This window comes from Scatophagus argus, chromosome 18 (assembly GCF_020382885.2).
Source record: "Scatophagus argus isolate fScaArg1 chromosome 18, fScaArg1.pri, whole genome shotgun sequence".
Lineage (NCBI taxonomy): Eukaryota > Metazoa > Chordata > Actinopteri > Scatophagidae > Scatophagus > Scatophagus argus.
Window position 1 is genome coordinate 17,079,921 of NC_058510.1, and position 22,113 is coordinate 17,102,033.

The 22,113-nt window shown below is 42.6% G+C and overlaps 1 protein-coding gene across 5 annotated transcripts in view; it reads left to right on the forward strand.

Annotated features, from left to right (window-relative positions):
* The window catches only part of LOC124049902 (microtubule-associated protein 4), a 98,348-nt gene that overhangs the window by 70,235 nt on the left and 6,000 nt on the right, over window positions 1-22,113 (forward strand). For 3 of the 5 annotated variants that reach the window (XM_046372011.1, XM_046372010.1, XM_046372012.1), the window contains exons 8-13: window positions 12,436-13,526; window positions 14,625-14,861; window positions 16,326-16,506; window positions 16,706-16,768; window positions 19,502-19,800; window positions 20,651-20,707. In XM_046372011.1, the coding sequence (XP_046227967.1) occupies window positions 12,436-13,526; window positions 14,625-14,861; window positions 16,326-16,506; window positions 16,706-16,768; window positions 19,502-19,800; window positions 20,651-20,707 (1,928 nt within the window). The remainder of the gene's footprint in view (window positions 1-12,435; window positions 13,527-14,624; window positions 14,862-16,325; window positions 16,507-16,705; window positions 16,769-19,501; window positions 19,801-20,650; window positions 20,708-22,113) is intronic. The other 2 variants (XM_046372013.1, XM_046372014.1) reach the window with 2 other exon arrangements.

The window sequence follows — 22,113 nt, forward strand, 5'->3', positions numbered from 1 at the left end:
ACACAAGGCTCAGTCCAGGACAACAAACCCATCTCTCTCCCTGTTGCCCCCCCTTTTCATATTTCATACTGACCTTTGCCTGAAATACAGACTGGATACCTCAGATGATCCTTTCAAATCTAATAGTACCTTTGACAGTTTGCTTATATTGTCATGGATTTGATATGTGCAGCTTTAAAATATATATTGACAGCATCTAATTACTGCACGTTAAACACAAACACTGGAAAAGCATTGCTTTGAGTATAAATGGCTTACCTGGAATATCAATTAGTAATTGCATCATATTTTTTGCTAATATGCAGTGTTTTTTTATCAAATTCATGTGATTAAAAACTCAACATTTCCTGTAGATGTTTCACAATAAAAGGCTTTCAGGAAAGGGGGGAGATTATATACTGTGAGCTGCTTGAAGGCTTTTAATGTGGTTCAGTTGTTGTCAGTGAAGTACATGAATCTGTATAAATATTTTTTTTTGTAGATTTTTTTCTTTTTTTTGAAGCGTGTGTGTACAAAGGAGGAGAGTGAGCACGCAAAAGGCTGGCGGTTAGAACATTTAACAGTGTATCAAAGCACTGAGTGAAAAATATTGTGAGAGGGTTTTGCATGTTAAAAGAAAAAAGAAGACACAGGAGGCCTAATCACAATATTAACTTACTGACCTGTCATCACAGCTCACACACAGCATATATACAGTACGTAAGTGCGTTCATGCCCTCAATTTTACACAAGCCAAGTAGTGTAAGTGTGTTTTTTTTTGCCTTTTGTGTAAATTATTGTTTTCCACCACCTGCAACGTGCATGGCCCTTTTGTGCAGAAAGGTGTCGAGCTTTCGAGCACCACTAAGTCATAAGGGGTTGTACAGAATTTGTGCTGTGCAAATGTCAAGAGTTCAGCGTGGAGAAGTAAGAATTGTATCTAATATCTCCTAAATAGGGCTGTTTCACAATGCCCTAGTTTTCTGTGCAGTTGAGGTAAATAAAAGCCTCAGTCCCTTTTGGATAATTTGAGTTTTTTTCTAGATTTTTTGAAGCAAGCAGTTTTCAGTTCTAGTTTCCTGAACATGTTGCTTTACAAATTATAGTAATGACTCAGATGGCTGCATGAGAATTCATTCAGTGGCTCTGTGTTTAGCCCTCTCAGTCTGCCCGGCTCTCCCCAAGTATGCTGACAGCGTCTGGGAACTTTTTCAACAAGTCCTAACACAATTAGTTCCTGCTGACTGGCTAAATCACCACTGATCCGGTAAAGATTTGCCAGTTTCATGTCATGTCACAGAAAATTGCAGTTTTTGTGTCATCAGGAAGACCAAAATAGCAGACTTGGAGCTGGAAGTCGTTTTTGTACAAGATGCCAAGTCCTTGTTTAATTTTTGTAGTCCCATTTCATTTGGGCATGTATAAGCATGTCTTTCCTTGCTACATGGCAAAATGAATATCCAAGGTCTTACACGCAGTGTGTCTACATATCGGTATTAATGTGTGACAAGCTGCATGTTTTTGTAGCAAGTGTGTGTGTGTGTGTGATAGAAGTATGGAGAGTTCGATTCTCCATGTGTTACCAGTTCTAGTCAGTTGAGAGACAACAAGGTCTATTTATCAGAGGTTTTACTCCTCCCAGCCTTTTCCCATCTCCCCCTCTTCTTTTTCTTCCTTGTCATACCAAGGACTTAAACTTATCGTCTCATCCATTTACACACACTTGCTCGTGCTAATTTTCCTTCAGTCTTTCATGCTCCTGCTGTTGCCCCCCTGCCTTCCGTCAGTTCTGCCCTGTCTGTTTCTATGTCACACCCGCACATGGTGGTGCAGAGGGTATCTGCAGCAACAAGGACCATCTTCTTATTGGTACCACAGAGATTTTACAAGGCAATCCTAAAGAATGCTCCTAGGAGACTAGACACCAGGCCATAAGATTTGAGCATTTTACTTATTTACATTAAGCGCAGCATCGGGTCAAGGAAAAGAGAACAATGTGAAGTGAGAAAGAGCAATAACAGATGAGATAAAGATGAATGTCAGAAATTCATTTTATTTCTCTGTCGAGCTGATATGGTGTGTGTATGTAGACGTGTGGAGTGTGTATGGTTTGGGAGGGTCTTGACTTAAAATCCAGTCTTCCCCGAAGCATCTTCCTCGGTTCTCGTCAGGGGGAAGACAGAGCTGTGTATGTGTGTGGGTGGATTGCGCATTTTTCCAGAACAAGAGAGAGAGAGAGAGAAAGGGGTTTGGGGAGAAAAATGTGTAGTGAAAGAAAAAACTAGAGGGGAGGGGGCTTACTCACTCCACCTCAGTGGGTGGGATTTTTTAACTGGCAGCAGCCAATTAGCAGCCACAACTTGTTCACGTGATAATCAGTGAGTGAACCAAGGAGAGAGAGAGAGAGAGAGAGAGAGGGGAGGGTACCAGGGAGGGAGCTGTACATCCAGTTCACCCTCAGTGTGTGTTTGAGTTCTGAGCAGAAGCACAGCACGAGAGACTCCACACACATACAGAGAGTGCAGAGCGCACCTGAGTGACTGAAGGAACAACCGCTCAAGACAACAAAGGACAGAGAGAGAGAAGGGAAAAGAAGTGGTGAAGATTACTCTTAGACAGCTAAGACTGAGAAAAAAACCTGTGAAACAAAGAAAGGAGAAGAAGAAGAACAGAAAGGAGAGACAGCATGTCTTCTCTCTCCAATCAGCAGCCTGGCTCTCCTTTTTCAGAGTACAGTGAGCTTTGTAAGGTGCCGTCCCTGTCGCCTGCTGTGCCAGGTCAGAGCTGGGATTGGCAGCACCCCTCAACCACGGACATAGGCACCCCAAGGGGGCTGGTGGTAAGTGGCAGGGCTCTAACACCAACTGGACTCACAGATGAAGACAAGCTGTGCCTCTTTGAACAACCGGCCAGGGGCAGCATAGATGTGGAGCTGAAAGTGCCAGGCAAGGTTGCGGGCATCTCCGGAAGCACCTCGCTGGGTAATGCATCACTGGGCAGCACAGGGGAAAGTCCAGACAGCCCTCTGTCCTCCTCCCCTTCTCCCTCCCCAGCTTCCCCAGGCAGACTACCCTCTGCCCTGGGATGCGGGGGCACCACCAGGGTCTCCCTGCCACCAGTTCCTGGATCCCCTGCCAGGCATATGGAGCTGTCATCAACCACTAGTGCAATTCATCCGCACTCAATGGGAACCTCACTGATGGAGGCATCTCCAGTAGATGGAGACTCTCTGTCTGAGTCATGGAACAACTCCAGCTTTGGTGAATCCAGTCCTAAGGTCGCCATGCCCCAGGTGGCCCCTAACTACTGTGTCACTGGAGTTGTCAGTGACAACCACTCAGAGAAGAATGGCAGTGGGGTTGCAGCTGGAGCTGAGGCAGCTCTGGGGGGCCGAAAATTTTCTGAGGGCTCTTCAGGGGACAATAGCGCAGAGGAAGAGATAGAAGAAGAAGAGGAGGAGGAGGAGTTGCAATTGGAGCCCTGTTTTATGGGGCGAGCTCAACAGCAGAGGAAGGCTATGCGCAGAGCAATGTCCGAATGTTCTCACTTGTCGGTACCAACCAGTCTAGACCTGCCAGATAAATATCCAGGGGGAGATGGGGCAGGGCTGGACCAGCTGATGACACCCATGGGTGGTCCACGTCGTTCACCACACTCCATGAAGCGCTCGTTGACCGTTGCAGAAGATCAGCCCCCAACCCCACCTCCCACCCTCTCAGCAGCAGGCACCACACACATCGACCTGCGACAAGCCCCAACTGAACCCCACCTCTGCCTCTCCCCATTCCCACCGCTAAAGGACAACAAAGCTACCTTCCCTCTGTCACCACTAGAGGACTTGAAGGCTGAAAAGGAACCAGGTGGCATTGTGCTTCCAGTGCCCCCCAGTCCCAAGGGGTTCAGCGACATGGATACCAGCTCTGCTCTGTTTGCAGGCTCCGACACTGAAAAAGAAACAAGTAGTAAATGTGTCATAGCTAAAGATGCTGTGTTTGACGACAGTGATACTAAACTCAAAACTCGTGCAGGTGTAGACTTTGGAGCTGGCAACAAAGTGACAGAGGCGGGGGACACTGATGGTGACCTTGCCTCTGGTGGCTATACCGACCTTAGCTTGACCTCCAGCACTGACCTGTTCATCAAAGTGGATGGTAGGTGGAGGTCATGTTTATAGTCTCACTTTTAACTGTGATTCATTGTTACCAGTCAAAGATGACTGCCAAACATGTTGATATGGAGAAAATGAGTTTGTATACTTAGCATTTGTTGCCCATCGTTCTGCTTTCAGGAGGATAGTACTAGTACTTTAATACATGTTGTGGATATAGACTTTCTGGTCATTTTCAAAAAGAGCATTCTGTCATAAAAATTAATGAATTGGCAATGCACATCAGAGTACAACTCTGAAATAATAATAATACTAAATATGGTGTCAATATACTTTAAAAGTGGTTTGGCCTTCCAACCATCTAATTGACCCTTTTTAACTGAGCAGTACCAAGAAAAAAAACTCTTTACTGAAGGGTGATTGATTGATTAAGAAATCATCTTGATCAAATGCTATCTGCTGTTTGTACTTTGTGAGCTACAGTGAAGCACATGCAGAGAGAATGTCTTGCTACCAAAATTCCCAAAGACTCATTACTGAAGTATTTCCTCAATACTACCTGTATCATTAGGACTACTATTGATGAAAGGATTATAAAGATGTTTTTTGTGCTCTCTAGATGCATAGATGTGTGTAGATTGTGAGTGTATTGGATGGAGGCAGTGATTCATTCACTGTATGCTTCATTTATTGACTGTTCTGTTTGAAACCACATTTAGTTTTCAGATCTAAGCTTGCAAATAGCTTGGAGTTAGAAATAGCTGCAGAGGCGGACTGAATGGAGGAGTGTCAGACGACGAGAGAGTGAAAGCAAAAGAATGAAAAGCTGTGAGAAGTCGACAGAAACGGAGTAGTACCCCCCCCGCTGGCTACTTGATATTCCATAATGGTAGTGTCTGTCTCGTTGGTCAAACACAGTGTGTCTGTATCAGACACAGATCTACCACAAACTGTACTGTGTGCGTGTGAAGACGTTAATGCTGTGAGAATACTGAGAGAGGTATATTTGCATTTTTTTTTGCATTTGCGGACACAGGTGGCCGTCCTCATCAGCGACTGAGTGTGTCTGCTCATGCAGATGTGTGTTGCAGCATGAGGCTGTATGGTATCTGAGTCTCCAGCTGACATTTGGATGCAGGGTCAGGATAGCACAGCTCATTATAGCTGATGGAGGCTGTGTCATACTTCATGCTGCCTTCATTTTTTTGTTTGTCTACCATGCTGCGTTTTTCTAGCTCTTTCTTCTGTCTTCCTGTTGCTCTGTATGCTCATTAGATTCTTGGTGAAGACAGGCAGAGCCAAGATGGCTGAAAGCGGGTCACGGTCATGTCAAATGATGACTGCCTCAGAGCCAGAACGGGGTCACTAACTGGGATGCGTGGCCCATTATGGCCGTGCTTTGTATAATGACCATCTTTCTTTCACTTTGTCTCTGTCTCACACTTTTTCCCCTCTCTTTTTGTTGCTCTCTTTGTTTTCCTCCTTGCTCACATGCCACGGTTTTACTGCTCACCACATAGCCCTTTGTAGCAGTGGCTGCCAGCCTGGTCACTGGAGTATTAAAGAGGCAGTGATTACACCCTCCTACTCCCCCCTCAAGTCTAAACAGGAGCATGGCGTAGTCATTGAGCCACAGGCTGTGCCTTTTATTTTTGCATCTGTTTGCTTTATTATCAAGGTCAGTGAAAGTGATGTCTGTAGCTCATGTTGTGTAAAACCTTTTGTATCCACTGGTCAGAGCTCAAACATGCACAGTTTTTGGAGATATGATGTTTTCCCCAACAGTGATGTAGTGTGGGGAATCCATGGAGTTCTGCTGTACGAGCTGCACGTGTCTTAGCTCTGTCTGTCTAGACGGGTTGTGGGAAATAAGATTTAGCAGATTTCAAACACAGCAAAAGAAGAAAGAGGATTGGCTGGGATAGAAAAGAAATAATGGGAAATAAAGAAAAAAGTCACAGTGGGAGAGATGTAGATGAATGTACGCAAGGATGGATGGATAAAGTGAAGCCAATAGAAGTCAGAGTTCAGTCCATCAGTTTGCATCTCAACATGCACAAAGCAAATCCCACACCCCGAGTCAGTGTGTAGATCATCTGTCATGTCAAATTAGTTTTGTGTCTTAATATTTCCAGGTCTCAGGGAGATTTTCAGAATCATGCAGCTAATTGTCACATACTGCTCCGTGGGGCACATTCAGTTGAATGTTCTCTCCAGTGGCGGCGGCCCTGTGTTCGGTTGTAGTGAATGGCTTCGGGATGTGAGCATTTGCTTTTGCTGATGGTTGTCACAGAGCTGAAAGGCGGCGTTGTCTGTACATTTGTTTACATCCCTGTTTGTTACATCCTTGTTGACATCCTTGTTTGTTTGTCTGCATCTGGATGTATTGTTTGTTTTCTGTGCCAATGTGTTTGTCAGTCTGTATCGCTACATTCAGATGTCTTCTGCATTGTATTGTCCATTTTTTACACCTTCGAGCATTTTGTGTCGCACCTCTCCTTCTTCTTCTCTGTGTCATAGCTAAATCAAACTAATGCACAGACTTCACACACATACTACTGCAGTGAGCGCAACTTACTTCCAGTTATGGCAAATTTTACAGTGTACACTTCAGCGACTTCATGGAGGACTAAAATTAAACATTGCGACTTTTACATGCAAAGCCATACACTTCAAAGTTTCTTGAGTTTCAAAAGTAAACCAGCTGATTATTGACTGGCTTGTCTTTTCATGGTTATAATGTCATCAGGAATTCAGAGGAGCGTAAACCGTCTTGAAAGTAGGAATATACATGCATTGCCTATTTCGGAAGCCTGTACATAAAGGGAGTGATAACCAAAAATATACAGTCTACAGTTCAAAGGTTTCAGCAGTTTTACTGCTGTGACTTAGCTGACAGCGAGCTTTTAATATGTCTTCTAAGACAGCCAAAGAGAAGGTGTCACACTTCAGATACCACAAAGTCCACTCTCCAGTCTGTTACCACTTCACAGCCACTTTAAAGTGTCCAGCATGTTTGATGTGTACCCAAAGGGCAGTGTTGGAGTGCAGCTTTCCCCTCACACAGAGCGCTGTTGTCAGTGCTGAAAAACTCAAGTGCTGTGGAGCAAAGAGTGACAGGGTTTTAATGAGACAGCATCTGTCTGGGCTGATTTACATAATCCACTAAAGCCAAATGAAGGCTGTACAATTTAGTCCCGATTGGTTTATTAATGAGTTGACCAGAACCTCATCTTAACCTCTGCTTATTTTGCTTAGATTTTGTATGGAAGATAAAGATAATAAACTTTTTCACCTATGTAGCTTCAGTAGCGAGAAAAGCATCTTTGTGAACTGAATATTGTGGGTCAGTATGTTATGAAAATGTCCCAATTATTGCCTTACAAATGTCAGGTGTGTCAATTTTACCCTCCATTTGTTTTAAAAATGGAGACAGCTTCAAGAGCTTTTTTAATAGAAGAGAAGAGTTGGCGTATTTTATCATATTAACAATATGGAAAACTTAGAGGCAGTGCTCTTAAGGAGAGTCTGGGCTTAACAGCACTAAATGAGCTGTAAGTGTTATCATTATGCTAATGAAACCTTCAAATGAATTGGCTCGTTGCACCCAGATGCTCATTGTTCTCTGCTGTCCTGAGTCATTTATTATACAACATTTAGGTAACCCTAGGGCAGCCTGGTGTCTCAGCAGCTCTGCTAATGCAGAAGGTTGAGATCCAGCTGAAGCTCTTATCAGGTGCTGGGCTGTGATCCATGCAGAGCATTGGCACACTGCAAAACCTCGCAGCTATATGAACGTGTGTTCAGACCAGATGAGAAGCTTGTTTTTTAGAGCTGTGGGCATAAACTTGCCCTGTGAGATGCACACTGATGCAAAGACATTTGAGTGACTATGGCTAACATCTATATCGGCCGTTAGTGGCAAATAAACAGGGACAGTCCAAGATTCAAATGTGCTTGAATAACATGAAATGCGTCCTTTACATTTGGTGGAATACAACTTAAAACTACTTTTTTGGACAAAATTCATTCATAAATTTGTCACTAAAGGGTTAAAAGAAGAGCTGTACAGTACAGAGCTTGAAGTCCTTCACGTGAAAAAGTCACTGAAGCTTTGTATAGTGTCCAAGAGAAAATAGTTTTAAAGAGAACCTTGACACCTACGTCTGACCTTTCGTTCATTGCTGTAAAAAGAATAGCTTAAGGAACACAGTTCTGAAGTTTTGACGAGAGTACAGCGCAGCTGCAACTTCGCTGCAGTTTAAAAAGGAGGGAAATCCCTCTGTAGGGTGTACGTCAATAAGTGAATCGGAGTGTGTAGTGCTGCATAGAAAAAGAAATATTCATTTTCACTATCCATGTATGCAGCTTAGCAGGAATATTATATTTTTTGGAATAAGAGCAAAAATTAGAATCTTCTGTGCATGTGAACATATCCTCTGAGCCAACATGCACAATACCAGGACCCTGAAGCTAAAGCAGAAAAAATGGAATTTAGCCCTCATTCATTATTACTATTTACTCCTGTGCTTTTGCTACTATGAATGTCTTCTATTAAAAATGCCCACACAGTATTGAGAATGGTTAAAATGCTGTGTGGGTATGCCGTGCTTGTAGAGGGACTTCATTCACCAATGAACATGCCGTTTTTTTTCTCTTCGCAGTATTGAATGTTTCAGTCACATAGTTATGACTTATGACTTATGCTGACATCGTGCTTGCCCCCGTCCCGCCCCGCCCCCATCACCAAACCATATCCTCAAGACACAGTGTAATTGATGATTCCAATCACAAGTCATGTTAATAATTAATGCCCCTCTACAGGGAGGTGAATGGCTGCAGTTACTTTTTTCCTCTTTTTGCCGACGGTCTCATTGTTCTGGGGGTTCTGTACCATCCGCCTCACATTTGTTCCTAGGATTTGCTGGGAATCTGGGAAGAACGTGAAAATTTCATCTGGTGAGACGATATCTCAAGTTATGTGAACAAGATACATACAAGCGGGAGGTGTGAGGAGCATTGCGATAAAATAAATTAAAAGAAAGGAGAACATTGTGAAAAAGAGTCACACAGGAGAGAGTGTGAAAGTGCGTTATTTGGGCGTCACCTCCCACTGTTTGCTTAAATGAAGACATTTTCACCAGGGTTTCCACAGCTGTGACACGGATCAAATTTCTGGCCTAATTAGAGGATCAAGGTGATCTCCTGAGCCTCACATTGTTTACAGTGTAGAAAATGAAGCCCTTGTTTGATCAGGTTTTTTCTTTTTTTTAACCTGTCCTTCTTTTTCCTTTGTCCTGTCACACTGTTGTCTCGCTTTATTTAGGTCACTACTTTCTATCCTGTATGTAGTCACCCTTTTGTGTTCTTTGGTCTGATGTCTGTCTCCGCTCCAGGTCTGGACTCTCTGTATGTTATGTAAGCTAACAATGTCATTTCATTCTACTCAAAGCCTTACACCCCTGATTCCCTTGACTTTGTTTCCTTCTTCCCCTCCTGTGTTGTGTTCCTTCTGTCTCTTTCAGCCCCTTTTGCATTTTTCTCTTCTAAGTTGATTCTACAGTTCATCGTTGGTTGTTTATTTTTCTGAAGGAGCTGTACTGCTGAAAACAATATAAAAAAAGAACAAAGGAGATTAGAAAGGGAATGAGCGAACACCCCAGACCAGCTCTTCACCTTTGTGTTCTTTCTTCTTCTTCCGTCCACCCACACACCTCCGCTGATCTGCTAATCAATATTTACCACTCTCAAGGCCACCCCTCTCTCTGTCTCTGCTCTTCCTTTTATCATCTTTTTCCTAATTCTGGTTCCTCAGACATGACTTCTCAGCTACCTGTTTAGGACACATTTAAGGTCACAGAAGTGAATGGGTGTTGTAGGTAAGAAAGCTATAAAAGGTGAAGGAAAAAAGCCAAATGCGCAGTTCATCAGCACCACTGTGATACTTGTGTCGGCTTCAGCAGACAAAAAGGTGCTAGACAACGGCGGCATTTAAAAGATAAATCCCTACGAGAAAAGCCCAAGTCGGAAGGTGACTGGGGTGGTTTGGTGGGTCAAACACAGCCTCTACCTGTGGGAGACCAGGGTTAGAGTGCTGTGTGTTTAACAGGAGAACGTTGAAGTAATGTAATGCGTGACGTGTTTGAACATCATTTACTCAGATGACGCTTGTAAAAAGTACATTATCTCATTATTACTTACACATTACAGTGCTTCAGCCAAGTATTCGCTCAAACCTACTATGGTCTTTAACCTTCCTCAGCCTGTGTGCAGCTGACAGTAAGAGACCATGTGTTTGTCCTCTTTCAGCCGCACAGGGGTGAGTGGTTTTTTTTTGCTGTTCATTTGTGCATTTCTGTCCTCCATATTTGGCCGACAGAGCTAAATTTGTAATGTTGTATTCCATTTAAAAAAAAACCAAAAAACCCAGTTGTTAGGTCATCATCACCTGAGGTCAGATGATGCACATGTTTCATTCAGTGAGTCAGCACAGGACATGTATCTTCTGTTAGGTTCTCTGTATCATGCAACATCATCCAGATTTGTAGTAGTTTGTCTTCATTCACATCAATGAACCGTCTTTGAAATATTCAATTCAATTTCAATTCAGTTTGCTGCTTCAAGCATTAAATTAGCTTCACTGAATTACTGGCTGTTTACTCTCAGTGTCAATCAGTGTTATTCCCTTTCTGTTGAACTCCTTTGAATCTACAGCATCAGTTGAACAGACTGAAGATGATCATCGCCTGTTGTCAAACTCGGTGTAACACAGTGGGCGTTGTCATCAGCTAAACTGGGCTTTTTTTCAATGAAATGATCGCTTTACGTTGTGGTGCAAATAGTTGACCATTGATTTGTATTTGGTCTGCAATGTTTAGATGGGTGGTGTGTGTCAAAGAACATCCTCATGATTGCCAGAACCCAAGAATTTCCTGCAGAACGTTGCATTGTATACAGATGATTGTTATTCACTTCACATGTCGGCGGTGTGGATTCAGAGACCCCTGAGTGAGATAATTTGCAGGTTGTATAGATTTCAGGTTTAAGGGATAGGCTTATCTCGACTTGATGCCATTCTCCCATTTTTCCACTTTTCCATCCAAAGCTCGTACCCCCTCACTTGCTATGGTAGCCCTGGCAACAGGAAGAGATCAGATTTCATTACGAGCGATTTCTGCCTCATCAGATGGCATTTGATCCGTAGAGATCGGTCAGGCCAGAAGGGGAGAGACAGGAGAGATGAACGTCATTTTAAATGATGTCCAAGAAGAAATGTGAGAATATAGAGAGACAGATGACGGAAATGGAAACAGTACATAGGTAACAGAATGTTCTGGAGGTTATGATGACAGAAGGGGAGACAGAAAAGAGGAAGGCAATATTTCATGTTAGGGAAGATTAGACTCTGATACCCTTTCATTCTCACACTGTTCTCTTTCCTGCATATTTAGGAGCATGATGCAGAGATGCAGGGGTGGTATGCAAGTCCTTATTGCAGAAGGAAAAAATAATTCTCTTTGTAAAATTAAAGAGATCAGTCTGAGAATATGACAGATTACATTTTTTACTCATTTTTTTACACTTAGATGGCCTATAGTAGGTCTGATCCAGTCCAGTTTTTCTTTTATATCTCTACTATTTTTTCCTACATAATACTGTAACTTGGTGCGCACTTATACTGCAATGAGCTTAAAACAACAAAAGCTTGGTTGTAAGAAAATGTTTTAGGGCTTTTCTGTAACCTGCGATTGACTGGTGAGTCTAGGATGTACCCGCCTCTCGCCCGTAGTCAGCTGGGATAGGCTCCAGCCCCTCCCGACCCTGACGGATAAGCGGTATAGAAAATGGATGGCTTTTATGTAACATATTTTATATTACACCCTGCAATGTTTTATGTAATATTGGAACCAACAGCAGCAGTTACAGTTGTGGTTAACTTGCAAAGCAAAAGATGCAAAGTGACTGAGAGCGATGCGGGGTGGGGAGGCATTTCATGTATTTGTGCCCTGGGGGTCAGTTCTTTCATAATCTGTCTGTGTACTCTGACTGAGTACAGTTACAGTGAATTTCTTTAGTTGTCCAAACAATCTCTCTGGGAATTTTATGGTGATACTGTCATAGTTAATATTCAATTACAATGAATTACTTAAAAGTGAGTACATGATATTCAGCTCATGCATGTATAGAAGATTAGTCAAGGATGAATTTTGGATGCACTGAGCTGAGTGTATTTGTGTGAGTGATTGTAACTCTGTGGTGTGTGTGTGTGTTTGTGCGTGTTGTTGTTGTATTGACTCTTTTTATTTACCACGATTCTTTCTAATTTTTTAAAAACATTTTTTTCCCAGTAAAATCAGACATGATGGAGAAGTCGGACAAGAAAGAGGAGAAGCTGGAGGACAATATAAAGAAGGTGGAGCTGTGTGAGCCTCTGGATCAGCCTAAGGATGAACAGAAGAGCGTGAAGGTTGAATTCACAAGCAGTGAGACTCCAGCCAAGTTGGAGGAAAAACAGAATGAGACACAGAAAGAGGAGAAAAAGGCAGAAATGGTGGAAGACAAGGAGAAAGAGGAGGTGAATGTTAAAGAAGAGAAAGAGGCAGATAAAGTGAAGGAGAAAGAGGCAGAAAAAGTGAAGGAGAAAGAGAAAGAGCCAGAAAAAGTGAAGGAGAAAGAGGCAGAAAAAGTGAAGGAGAAAGAAAAAGAGGCAGAAAAAGCTGAAGAAAAGGAAGAGACAGAAAAGGCAGAAGAAAAAGACAAAGAGACAGAGAAAGTGGAGTCACTGCAGCAGAAGGCAGAAAAAGAGGATAAAATGAACAAGGAGGAAGAATTACGAGATGAACTGGTGAAGACAGAACAAGTGGACAAGACAGAGAAAGCAGAACAAGTGGAGGTAACTGAAAAAGTAGAGAGCAAAATAGAGAAAGCAGAGAACGTGGAAAAAATAGACAAAAATGATAAGTTTGAAGTGGAAGAAAAAACAGAGAACAAAAGCAGTGAGAAGCTTGAGAAAACTGAGGTGAAGGATAGCAAAGAGCAGCACACTGACAATGTGGAAAAGACCCCAGAAAAAGAGTCGCCGCCTGCCATGCTTGATATCAGCTTTGAAAAACCGGAGAAGAAGCCTGACACAGAGACGAAGGCGACAGCAGAGGTGGAAGAAACCAAAAAAGAAGATGCTGAGAAGCTGGAGAAAGAAGACGAGAAGCCATCTGAGAAGCCTTCTGAGAAGCCGGTGGAAAAACCAGCAAAGAGTGAAAAGGAAGAGAAGCAGGACAAAACGCAGGCCGACAAAAAGGTTGTGGAGAAAAAGGATGACAAGAAGGACAAGGCTGCGAAAGCTGACGGAGGAGACAAGGCCAAAAAAGCAAAACCTGCGACCAACGGAAGCAGTGCCACACCAAGCAAAGAGCTGGGAAGTGCAGACAAGAAGACCAAGGTAGGCACACAGTGACGTGATATCCATACAGTCTGAAAGCAAACATGGGTCAGACTACCTGATGAGCATCACAATAGTTTAAAACCTTAACCTGGTCAGACCTGTCAGACGTTACATTTCTGACATTAAAATCAAGGTAAGTTGAAGGGTTTTTTTTGTCATATAGCAAGTCGTGTGATTGGATGAGTTGTAATCTCCTAACAATAAGAAGGAACACACTGCAGGTACCAACCAGTTGTGAGCTTCAGCAGACCATCAAACACCTCACACAACTTTCGTTCCTGTGCACCATGCTTTACGTTCTCAGCTTTCCAGCTTCCATCAAATCCCTTCACATTACAGGGTTGAGCTGGGGTCTGCTCCAGGGTTTCTGCCTTCTTAAAGGAAGTTTTTCCACACCACTTCAAAATGACCAAATTAAAGAGTTTGCGCTAGACCTTCCGTAATTAGAAAGTGTCATGAGACAACTGTTGTTGTGATTTGGCGCTATATAAATAAATTGAATTGATCGGATATGTTTTTGTTGGTTTTTACAATTGTACATCGCACTAGTGGCACCATCAGGATTTACTCCAGTGCCTCACTTTTACTTTTTTTTCCCAGTTTTTACTCCCTGGTCCTTAGCAAACTATATTTTATTTTGAGGTTAAAAACATACAAGGCGTTCCTGTTTATTTACATTGAAATCCCACAATTAAGTGATGGGCTCAGATACCACCTTGGTGGAATAATGATGCACTGCGGAGGAGTTGGGTGACATGTCAGATGTTGAGGGTGAGTTTCAGCCATACAGAAAACCATTCATCACGCATGCTGCTAAAGCCTGTGCTGCTGCTTCCTTTATGCCTACTGTACACATGCAGTACATTTTCAGAGCTATTTAAAGTCATAACTTGTGTTACCATTAAGACATCAGTTTTAATAATTATGTTATGGCATTTTTATTATATGATTTATGATTATAGTGCTGCTTGTGCTGCTTGACCTCCCCTGCCATTATCAGTTCACATTTTCCTTATTATTTTTTCTTTCTTTCTTTTGCTTTCCCTCTTCATTTTGCCCTCCATCACCCCCTTATGTCTCGGCGCGGCGTCGCAGCCTGCTGCCGGCGCGAGCAAACCGACAGCTGTTGCGAAAACCGCTGGTGGTTCAGTCCTTGCTAAGCGCCCCACTCCCTCCACCACCACCTCCACCTCCACCTCCACCTCAGACAAAAAAACAACCACAGCCAAGGCGCCATCCACATCCGCTGCCGGTCCAAAGCGGCCCTCCACCTCATCCGGTAGCCGCCCCGCATCCACAGCCACCACCACTGCACGTGATCTCAAACCCAAGGTAAGTTTCTGCCGTCAGGATGTCTGTGAAAGAATGAGCAGGCATGTGGAAAAACACACCTGGATCCACAAAGAGTTTCATTAGTACTGCAGCTGGTGCTCACAAGCAGCGGAAAAAAGGGCTCCAACTCTTCTTCAAGTGCTTCCCGACGAAGGAGAAATGGTTGGAGCAAGGCAGTAGACACATCCCCTCTATATTTAAATATGCTTCAAATAACCCCCCAGTATATCGATATTTAGTATAATAAATGCTTATCATTTATGCAACCTTTCTCATCACTAGCATTATTATTAAAATCAGTTCTAGTATTGCTGCAGTTGTGGTTGTGGTTTGTCCAAGTGGTGTTGCCGTACACCAACAGAAGCCATTGCTCCGCTGTTGCTCAACTGTTGTGGGTAGGTACACTCACCGTCAAACCCTGTACAGTCTCTATTTCACTCCTGTCAAATTGAAAGTAGAAAACCTGAGTGTAATGTGAGTGTTATGCAGGCTATATGACTGTTGATTGTGGTAGTTTTTGTTAAGTCCCAAGATTTGGTCGCCATTCAATGCCTGGCATCAGACCTCATATGGACATTTAACGGAATGTTCCTGATAGGTGTAAAGTCTGATCAAATTTTTTACACTTACAGGTTTGAAGCCAAACACCCTTAAATGTATGGATTATTGATTTGGGGATCTCAAAAGGCTTGCACGCAGACTTCGTGGTTAAAATAATTGACATAATATATAAATGCAACCCTCTCTTCCTGTGTGTTTCCTGTTTGTATCTACACTTCGAATGCTCCAATAAGGGCAAACAATGACAAAAAAAGGTCATCTTTAGCAAAATGTTTTACCTTCATGCAGCTGACTGGAGCTGTGTGGGTTTTCAGGTACGGTAAACCCTTGCCTGAAGAGATCAGCGTCACTGGATTAAAAGCATACCACTGTGTCTTCAGAACTCTAAAAGTGGACATTTTTCTTATTAAGTTCATTAAGTGTTATTGCATGCTCCTGCTCTGTGCTTTAAAGACCCATCAGCCTTCTATCACCCTCGTCCGGTGGCCTCCTTAACTGCAACCAGCGTGACACCACGGCCGATTAATTAACAGCCTTTATTTAGCCTCTCAGCGCCCACGGGTGCAGGGTGACTCAGTTCAGCGAGGCCAGCTTGATGCAGGATGCCTCAGCTGTATATGGAGCGTGGCATCATCCAAGGGGTTACGAGGGGCGACTATGCTGCTGAATGAAATGCGCAGATTTCTCAGTGAAATCACTGCACATTTGCCTGAAACGATGACAGCACAGTCAAACTCCAGTTGTTTCATAATCCATTTGGTGCAAAGAGCAATTGTTGATGTTGGTTTTCTATTAATTTTTAACATTTACTGATGTTGACAGCATCTGCTCTCATTCTTCGCCCTCTCCTCTCTCTCCTCACCTGACATCTCCTGTGTTTTTATTTTTTGCCCTTCTCCTCAGACGACTGCGGAGAAGCGCCCCCTTGTGCCAAAGGCCAGCACTGCCACCTCAAATCAAACAGCCTCCTCCACTGCCACCAAAAATGGAACTGCTACCACAGCAGCCAGTAAAACCACTACATCAGTGCGCGCAACGGCGTCTACTCGCACCAGTACTTCCGCTGCAGCCAAAAAGCCTCTGGGTACACACATTTTTGATGATCAGTATTTTTATATGTAACTTGTGTCTTCTATACAACATAAACAAAGTGTGCTCAGTGCATTTTCTGAGCCATGATTGTAGTAATGCTGCAAAAATATTGAGCCTTTATTTCTCTTTGCTTATTTTAACATGTTTCGTCCGTCACAGAAACTAAAAACTCGCCTCTGTCTGTGTTTCAGCCTCGAAGACGGACAGCAAACCAGGAGAGGAGAAGAAGCCCGGCACTCTGAGGACTTCTGCAGGTATTACAGCACTCCCTTCACTTGGTACTCCATAATGTGTCATAACCTGTAGGTCGTATCTCACAATGTATGCTGATGTGACAGGGGAAATGAGAGACAAATGTTGAAATGAATTACTTAATTCCCAGCTGATTTCTACATTTAGCACAGATTGTTGAGTATTTTGATTTTATTGATTATTTTTTAGATTAGGCACACCCAGTGTAATACAATTAGCACTGACTGGTCAATACTGAAGTTCTTCTCTAAATATCTTATTAAGGTCTTTTATGGCTCATGCTTTTTGCTAGTAGTCTTCATTTTCCCCGTATTTTTTAATTTCTGTTCTCCAATGTCGGACTTGCCCCATGATGTTTAGACTAATTAAAGGATGAGAGACTGAGTAATGCAGTTTAAGACACTTGATGGTCAATAAGATATGTGAATATAAAACCAGGCAATAAGGTTGATTTTTGGATACCGTACAATAGGGCAAATCTTTGCAAATATTATATGAAATAAAATAACCATCCAGTGAAATGTACTCATTGTAATAGTTTAGAAATCCAAAAATTGTGGGGTTTTTTTTTTCAGTTTATTTTTAATTACCAGTTGCACAATTTGCCCACGAAATATTAATTATTTTAGACAAGCAGTAATCATAGTCAGATTGTCAAACAATAATACCAAAAATCTATAATAGCCTCATGTGGATATAGTTTATTCTGAAGGTTTTTCAGACAGATTTTGCATAGTCATGGAAATAACCTCCACAGTAACTAATATAGTATTTAATAAAACCATATCTGCTACCTTTATCTCCAGCTACTGTCTGGCCTCCCTCAATGCTTTCAGCTCTCTCCAGATATTTTGATACTCTTTCTTATTCTGCTCTCTCTTCTGTAATCCTTTCCTCAGTTTCGCCTCCTCTCTCTCTCCCTACACGTTTACAGCTTTACTCCTCCTGTCCCCAGATTAGCTTACATTTTGGCAAACAGGAGAGCTGTCAGCAGGAGCGTGACACTGCAACACACACTGTCCAACCATGACAATGCTGGGCAGGCTCATAGAGACAGACTTAAATGCTGAAAGGCTGTTGAGAGTTAAAAACCTTCGCCACAGCAAACTGTGGATTACTGCCCCCCCTTGCTGTTGACAGTTTGGAGTTTGCGTCTCCTGCTGATGCAGCCCCGAGTCGTCTAATCTGCCAGGGTTCATACGGCAAGTCAGATTACTCTTTAGAAACATGGAGGCAAGCGTGAGGATTTCCTCTTTAACAGGAGCTGGAGAAGTACCAGGCTCTCAGGGAGGATTGGCAGCAGGACACATGGCTCAGCATGCTTCAGCATTGTGAAGAAAAAGCTGACATATGGCAAAATGTATGTGAATTGACAGATTTTAATTGGTACAAATGTTGCACTGCCTTGGTAGTAGCTTAGCATGCTGAGGTGAAGGATCCTGAAATGAATTCACTCAAACCAGGTCTGTATGTACCATTCCAGCTCCCAGCTGTGGAGTTTATTTGCCCCTCATATTGATGTTTTTTTGTCTATTTACTATATTTGTGGCCACTTACGAAACAAGCAACACGAGCTCTTTTGCCTGTTGATTTTGCCTTCTACAGAAAATAATGTACATGTTACGGTGGAGGGTTTCCTCAGTCAGCGTCAGAAAGCATCAGTCATTCTCGCTCACTGAGTTTCTTACATTTACATTAGTTTTTCAAACATGCAGCAAAGCAAAGATATCAATGATATCCCATAGCCAATGGTTCATTGTTAGAATGTATAAAAGAGGATAAAAGAAGTATATCCCCCTCTGGATGCTTGTCTTTCTTGTTGTCTCTTTCTTCTAGCTCACTTTTACTCCCATTTCTTTTCTGGGACTTGTGTCATTTAACTGTCAGGGACTGGCTGTGAATGACAGATGGAGTACTTTGTGGTTTGTCTTCGGGTTTACTGTGTGTGCATGTGCGTGTGTGTGTGTCAGAGAGAGTTTTTGGATACATAATGCACTTTAAAATTGTGTCACATCCAAAGCATGTTGCCTTTGGATGTCATTTGTGTGATGTTTTTACAAGAGTAGAAGAACCTTTTCAGTGTATTTGGGATGCTATAAAGCACAAGTCCACTTTCATGTCAACAATCAGTCTGCCTATTCTTTAACTCACTACGGATCAGTAAATTAGACATTAAGGTCTGCTGGGTATTTTTTCAGTCTGTGTGTATTGGCTCCAAACAGCCACTGTACCAGCTGTAGAGACGTTAGCTGTACACAGCTAGCAACACACCAATTGTGTGCTAGAAGTGTGTGCCATGCTGTTTTTTGTTTGACAGCTCAGCATTATGATCTCAAATCTCACCAGGAAATCCTGTTCCTGACTCCTCTCCTTATCTCCATAACTTTATGAGTTGGAATCATAAAGGTCTCAGGATAAGCCTAATTATTGTCATTGTAGCATTTTCAACTTGCAGCAGTTCATTTCCACTCACATGTTTGCACTGACTTTATGTCCTGTTCTTTTTGTGAGCAGCCTGAATAACTGTGTAGAATTGCCTCCAGGGTCTAGTTTCAAACTACAGACCTTCTCATCTAACTCTCTAAGGTCCAACTGCCCTTGTTTTTATTTTTGCAGACAAACAGCAAGGAAGAAGCAGAATTTCATGTCAATGAGCTCATTCAAATAATGAATGTTTTGTTTTCCAATGAAAAACTATAAAACTCCAAGTAACTCTTTATTTCTTTCTTTCCCAGCTGAGTCTACCAAACCCAAGACAAACACCACCACCACCACCACTCGCAGCTCTGCTTCTACCACTGCTTCATCTCGAACTCGAACCACAGCAGCCAAGCCGGCCACACCATCCTCCACCACTGGCACTGTACCAGAGAAGAAGCCCCCAGTGCCCCGTGCAGCACGGGTCACTTCCTCAACCACCACCACCTCTAGGACCACAGCTCGACCCGCAACAGCACCGGCACCCGACATCCGTAATGCCCGCTCTAAGATCGGCTCTACAGACAACATGAAGCACCAGCCTGGAGGAGGGAAGGTGAGTCCTGCTGTGGCTTCACCTACGCCTGTCGTTCCTCCAGACGGCGAACAGGCGTTGTAGCTGCGAGGCTGTTTTCACGTGTGACACTGGTTTCCTGTGCTTCCTCACTTACTCTTTAAACTTATTTCTGAAGTTCCTCTTGCATCCCACTTTATGCATAGTCTAACTATAACCAGCTGTCAACATGCTGGCGAAAAGTATCACACCTCACCAGCTGTAGTAAGATACAATTAGTGCATTTCTGCATCCTCTTTCTCATTGTCCTTGGCTCTTTTCATTTCCTTGGTTTTGGCAGACACACTTTTATTCTTACATCTCACTCAGTTCTCCGCACTTACCTTTACTAACATTTCCCCCGTTTTCAGTTTAGACCCCCCCCCATTTTTTTTAAGTTTGTTTAAACTGCGGTCTTATTTAGCAGTATACTCGCCAGAGTAACTGCTGAGATCGCAGCAACAGTGTGCGCTCTCAATTGTGCAAGAAAACGTCAAAGTTTCATCAACAAGCTGGCTGAACCCAGGGCAAACATCTGGTGTATGTATTTAACCTCCCGCTCAGTCTCTCCCTTCATTCACATCTTCTAGCTTATCTTTTCCATCTTGCATCCCTTTTCTTATCTCTCCCTTTTCCTATTATTTCTTTCTCCCTGTCATTTTATTTTTTCTCCTCCTCTCCCTCGACTTTCTCCTTTACCGTCTTCTCTCTCTCTCTTCTCCCCTATCTCAATCCAGTTTTTCTCTCTCTACTTTCACATGCGTCATTCTTTTGCACTTTTGTTCTGAACCGCCTCCTCCCACGTGTTGTTATGAGGTGCTGTTGTTGACCCGGGGTGGGCTTGTCTCTCCAGGTGTCATCCGCCCCTCAGAGCAGGGCCCTCGCCTCCAAAGAAACGAGCCAGGGCAAAGTGAGTTCCCTCTGCATCCTCCCCACCATCACCACATACTCCACCTCCCTCCTCTCTTCTTTGTTCACACATTTTTTAGTACTTTAGTTCTTTTAACAATCTCTCATCCTTTTTGTTTGTAATTAACTGCGCAAAGTGAGTACTAAATAACCGACCGCAGATGTATGAGTAATTAAAGCACATGAACTATCTTGTACTGTGGTATTTTTAAACAAAAATACGTATTTTCAGATCCATTTAGTCACCTCCTGTTGCAGTTATCACACCCGTTCCCATCGTAGATACAGAAACTAATATAGACTTGCATCTGGAGAAGTGATAAATAGTTACTAAATGATTATTTCTTCCTCCTCACTTTGCGAGCTAAGTTGTTATGACAGGGAAGCCTGTTCTCAAGGTTAATTAGTGTGCTTAGTTAGAGAGCCATAATGGTAATAATGAGCTATGGAATCCAGAGCCAAGAGTGAGAAAGTGGGATTTGTGTTAAAAGAATTTGGCTCCATTCAGGAATTGAGCCCCACAGTTTTGTGTGAAAGTCCTGCGTTCAACCCATCCATCCACAAACCTGTCCCTTAATTAATGGTACTCATATACTTATGTATGTAACTTAAATTATGTAATTACAAAATTCTTACTTAGAATACTTATTTTTTACTGAAACTGTGACATTTTCCTAAGCTTCGCCAAGTACTTTTGTGCCTTAACCAAACGGTGACTGTTTCACAGCACTACAACATACTACACATCACATATATGTGTTCAGTTTTTATCATGTTGTCCGTCTGCACCAAATCTGTAGTTTTTCTTGACTGTTGGTATTAGCTTGAGCTAAGAAAAGTGAAGAAACCAAGAAGGTTGACTCATTACTTCTTGAAGTCATCATCACCCTTTGAGTGAAGATTGAGTGCAGTACGGTTGTAAATCATGGTGGTGCAATATGACCTGGTCCCTCTGTAGCAATGAAAGGCTCCTTCTAAGGTAATGAAAACACAGTGACTTTTAGTTTCACTAATGTAAACTTAATTGTCAATATTATATTATATTTCTGTCCCTAAATTCCCCTAAATTCTTCACACTAGACCTTAAAATGAAAATCAGTCATCCCTCACACTCATTTATTATTATTATTATTATTATTATTATTATTATTACTGTAACTTTGTGCACTCCATAAACCAAGTTGTGGTATTTGGCAGCAAAGTAGTGACCAACTACTCGCCCATTGTTCATCAGTGGGCAGCCAGTGAGGGATCACACATAGTAGTTACTCCTCCTGGTTGGTCACTTGTGTAAAGGGTTCTAGGATCAGGGTCACCTGTTATGACACCTAACTGTGGATCTCGGCTGACAAATCTGTGATTTTACTATCACTGCACCAACAAACTCAGTATCTGTATCAGGTTTGG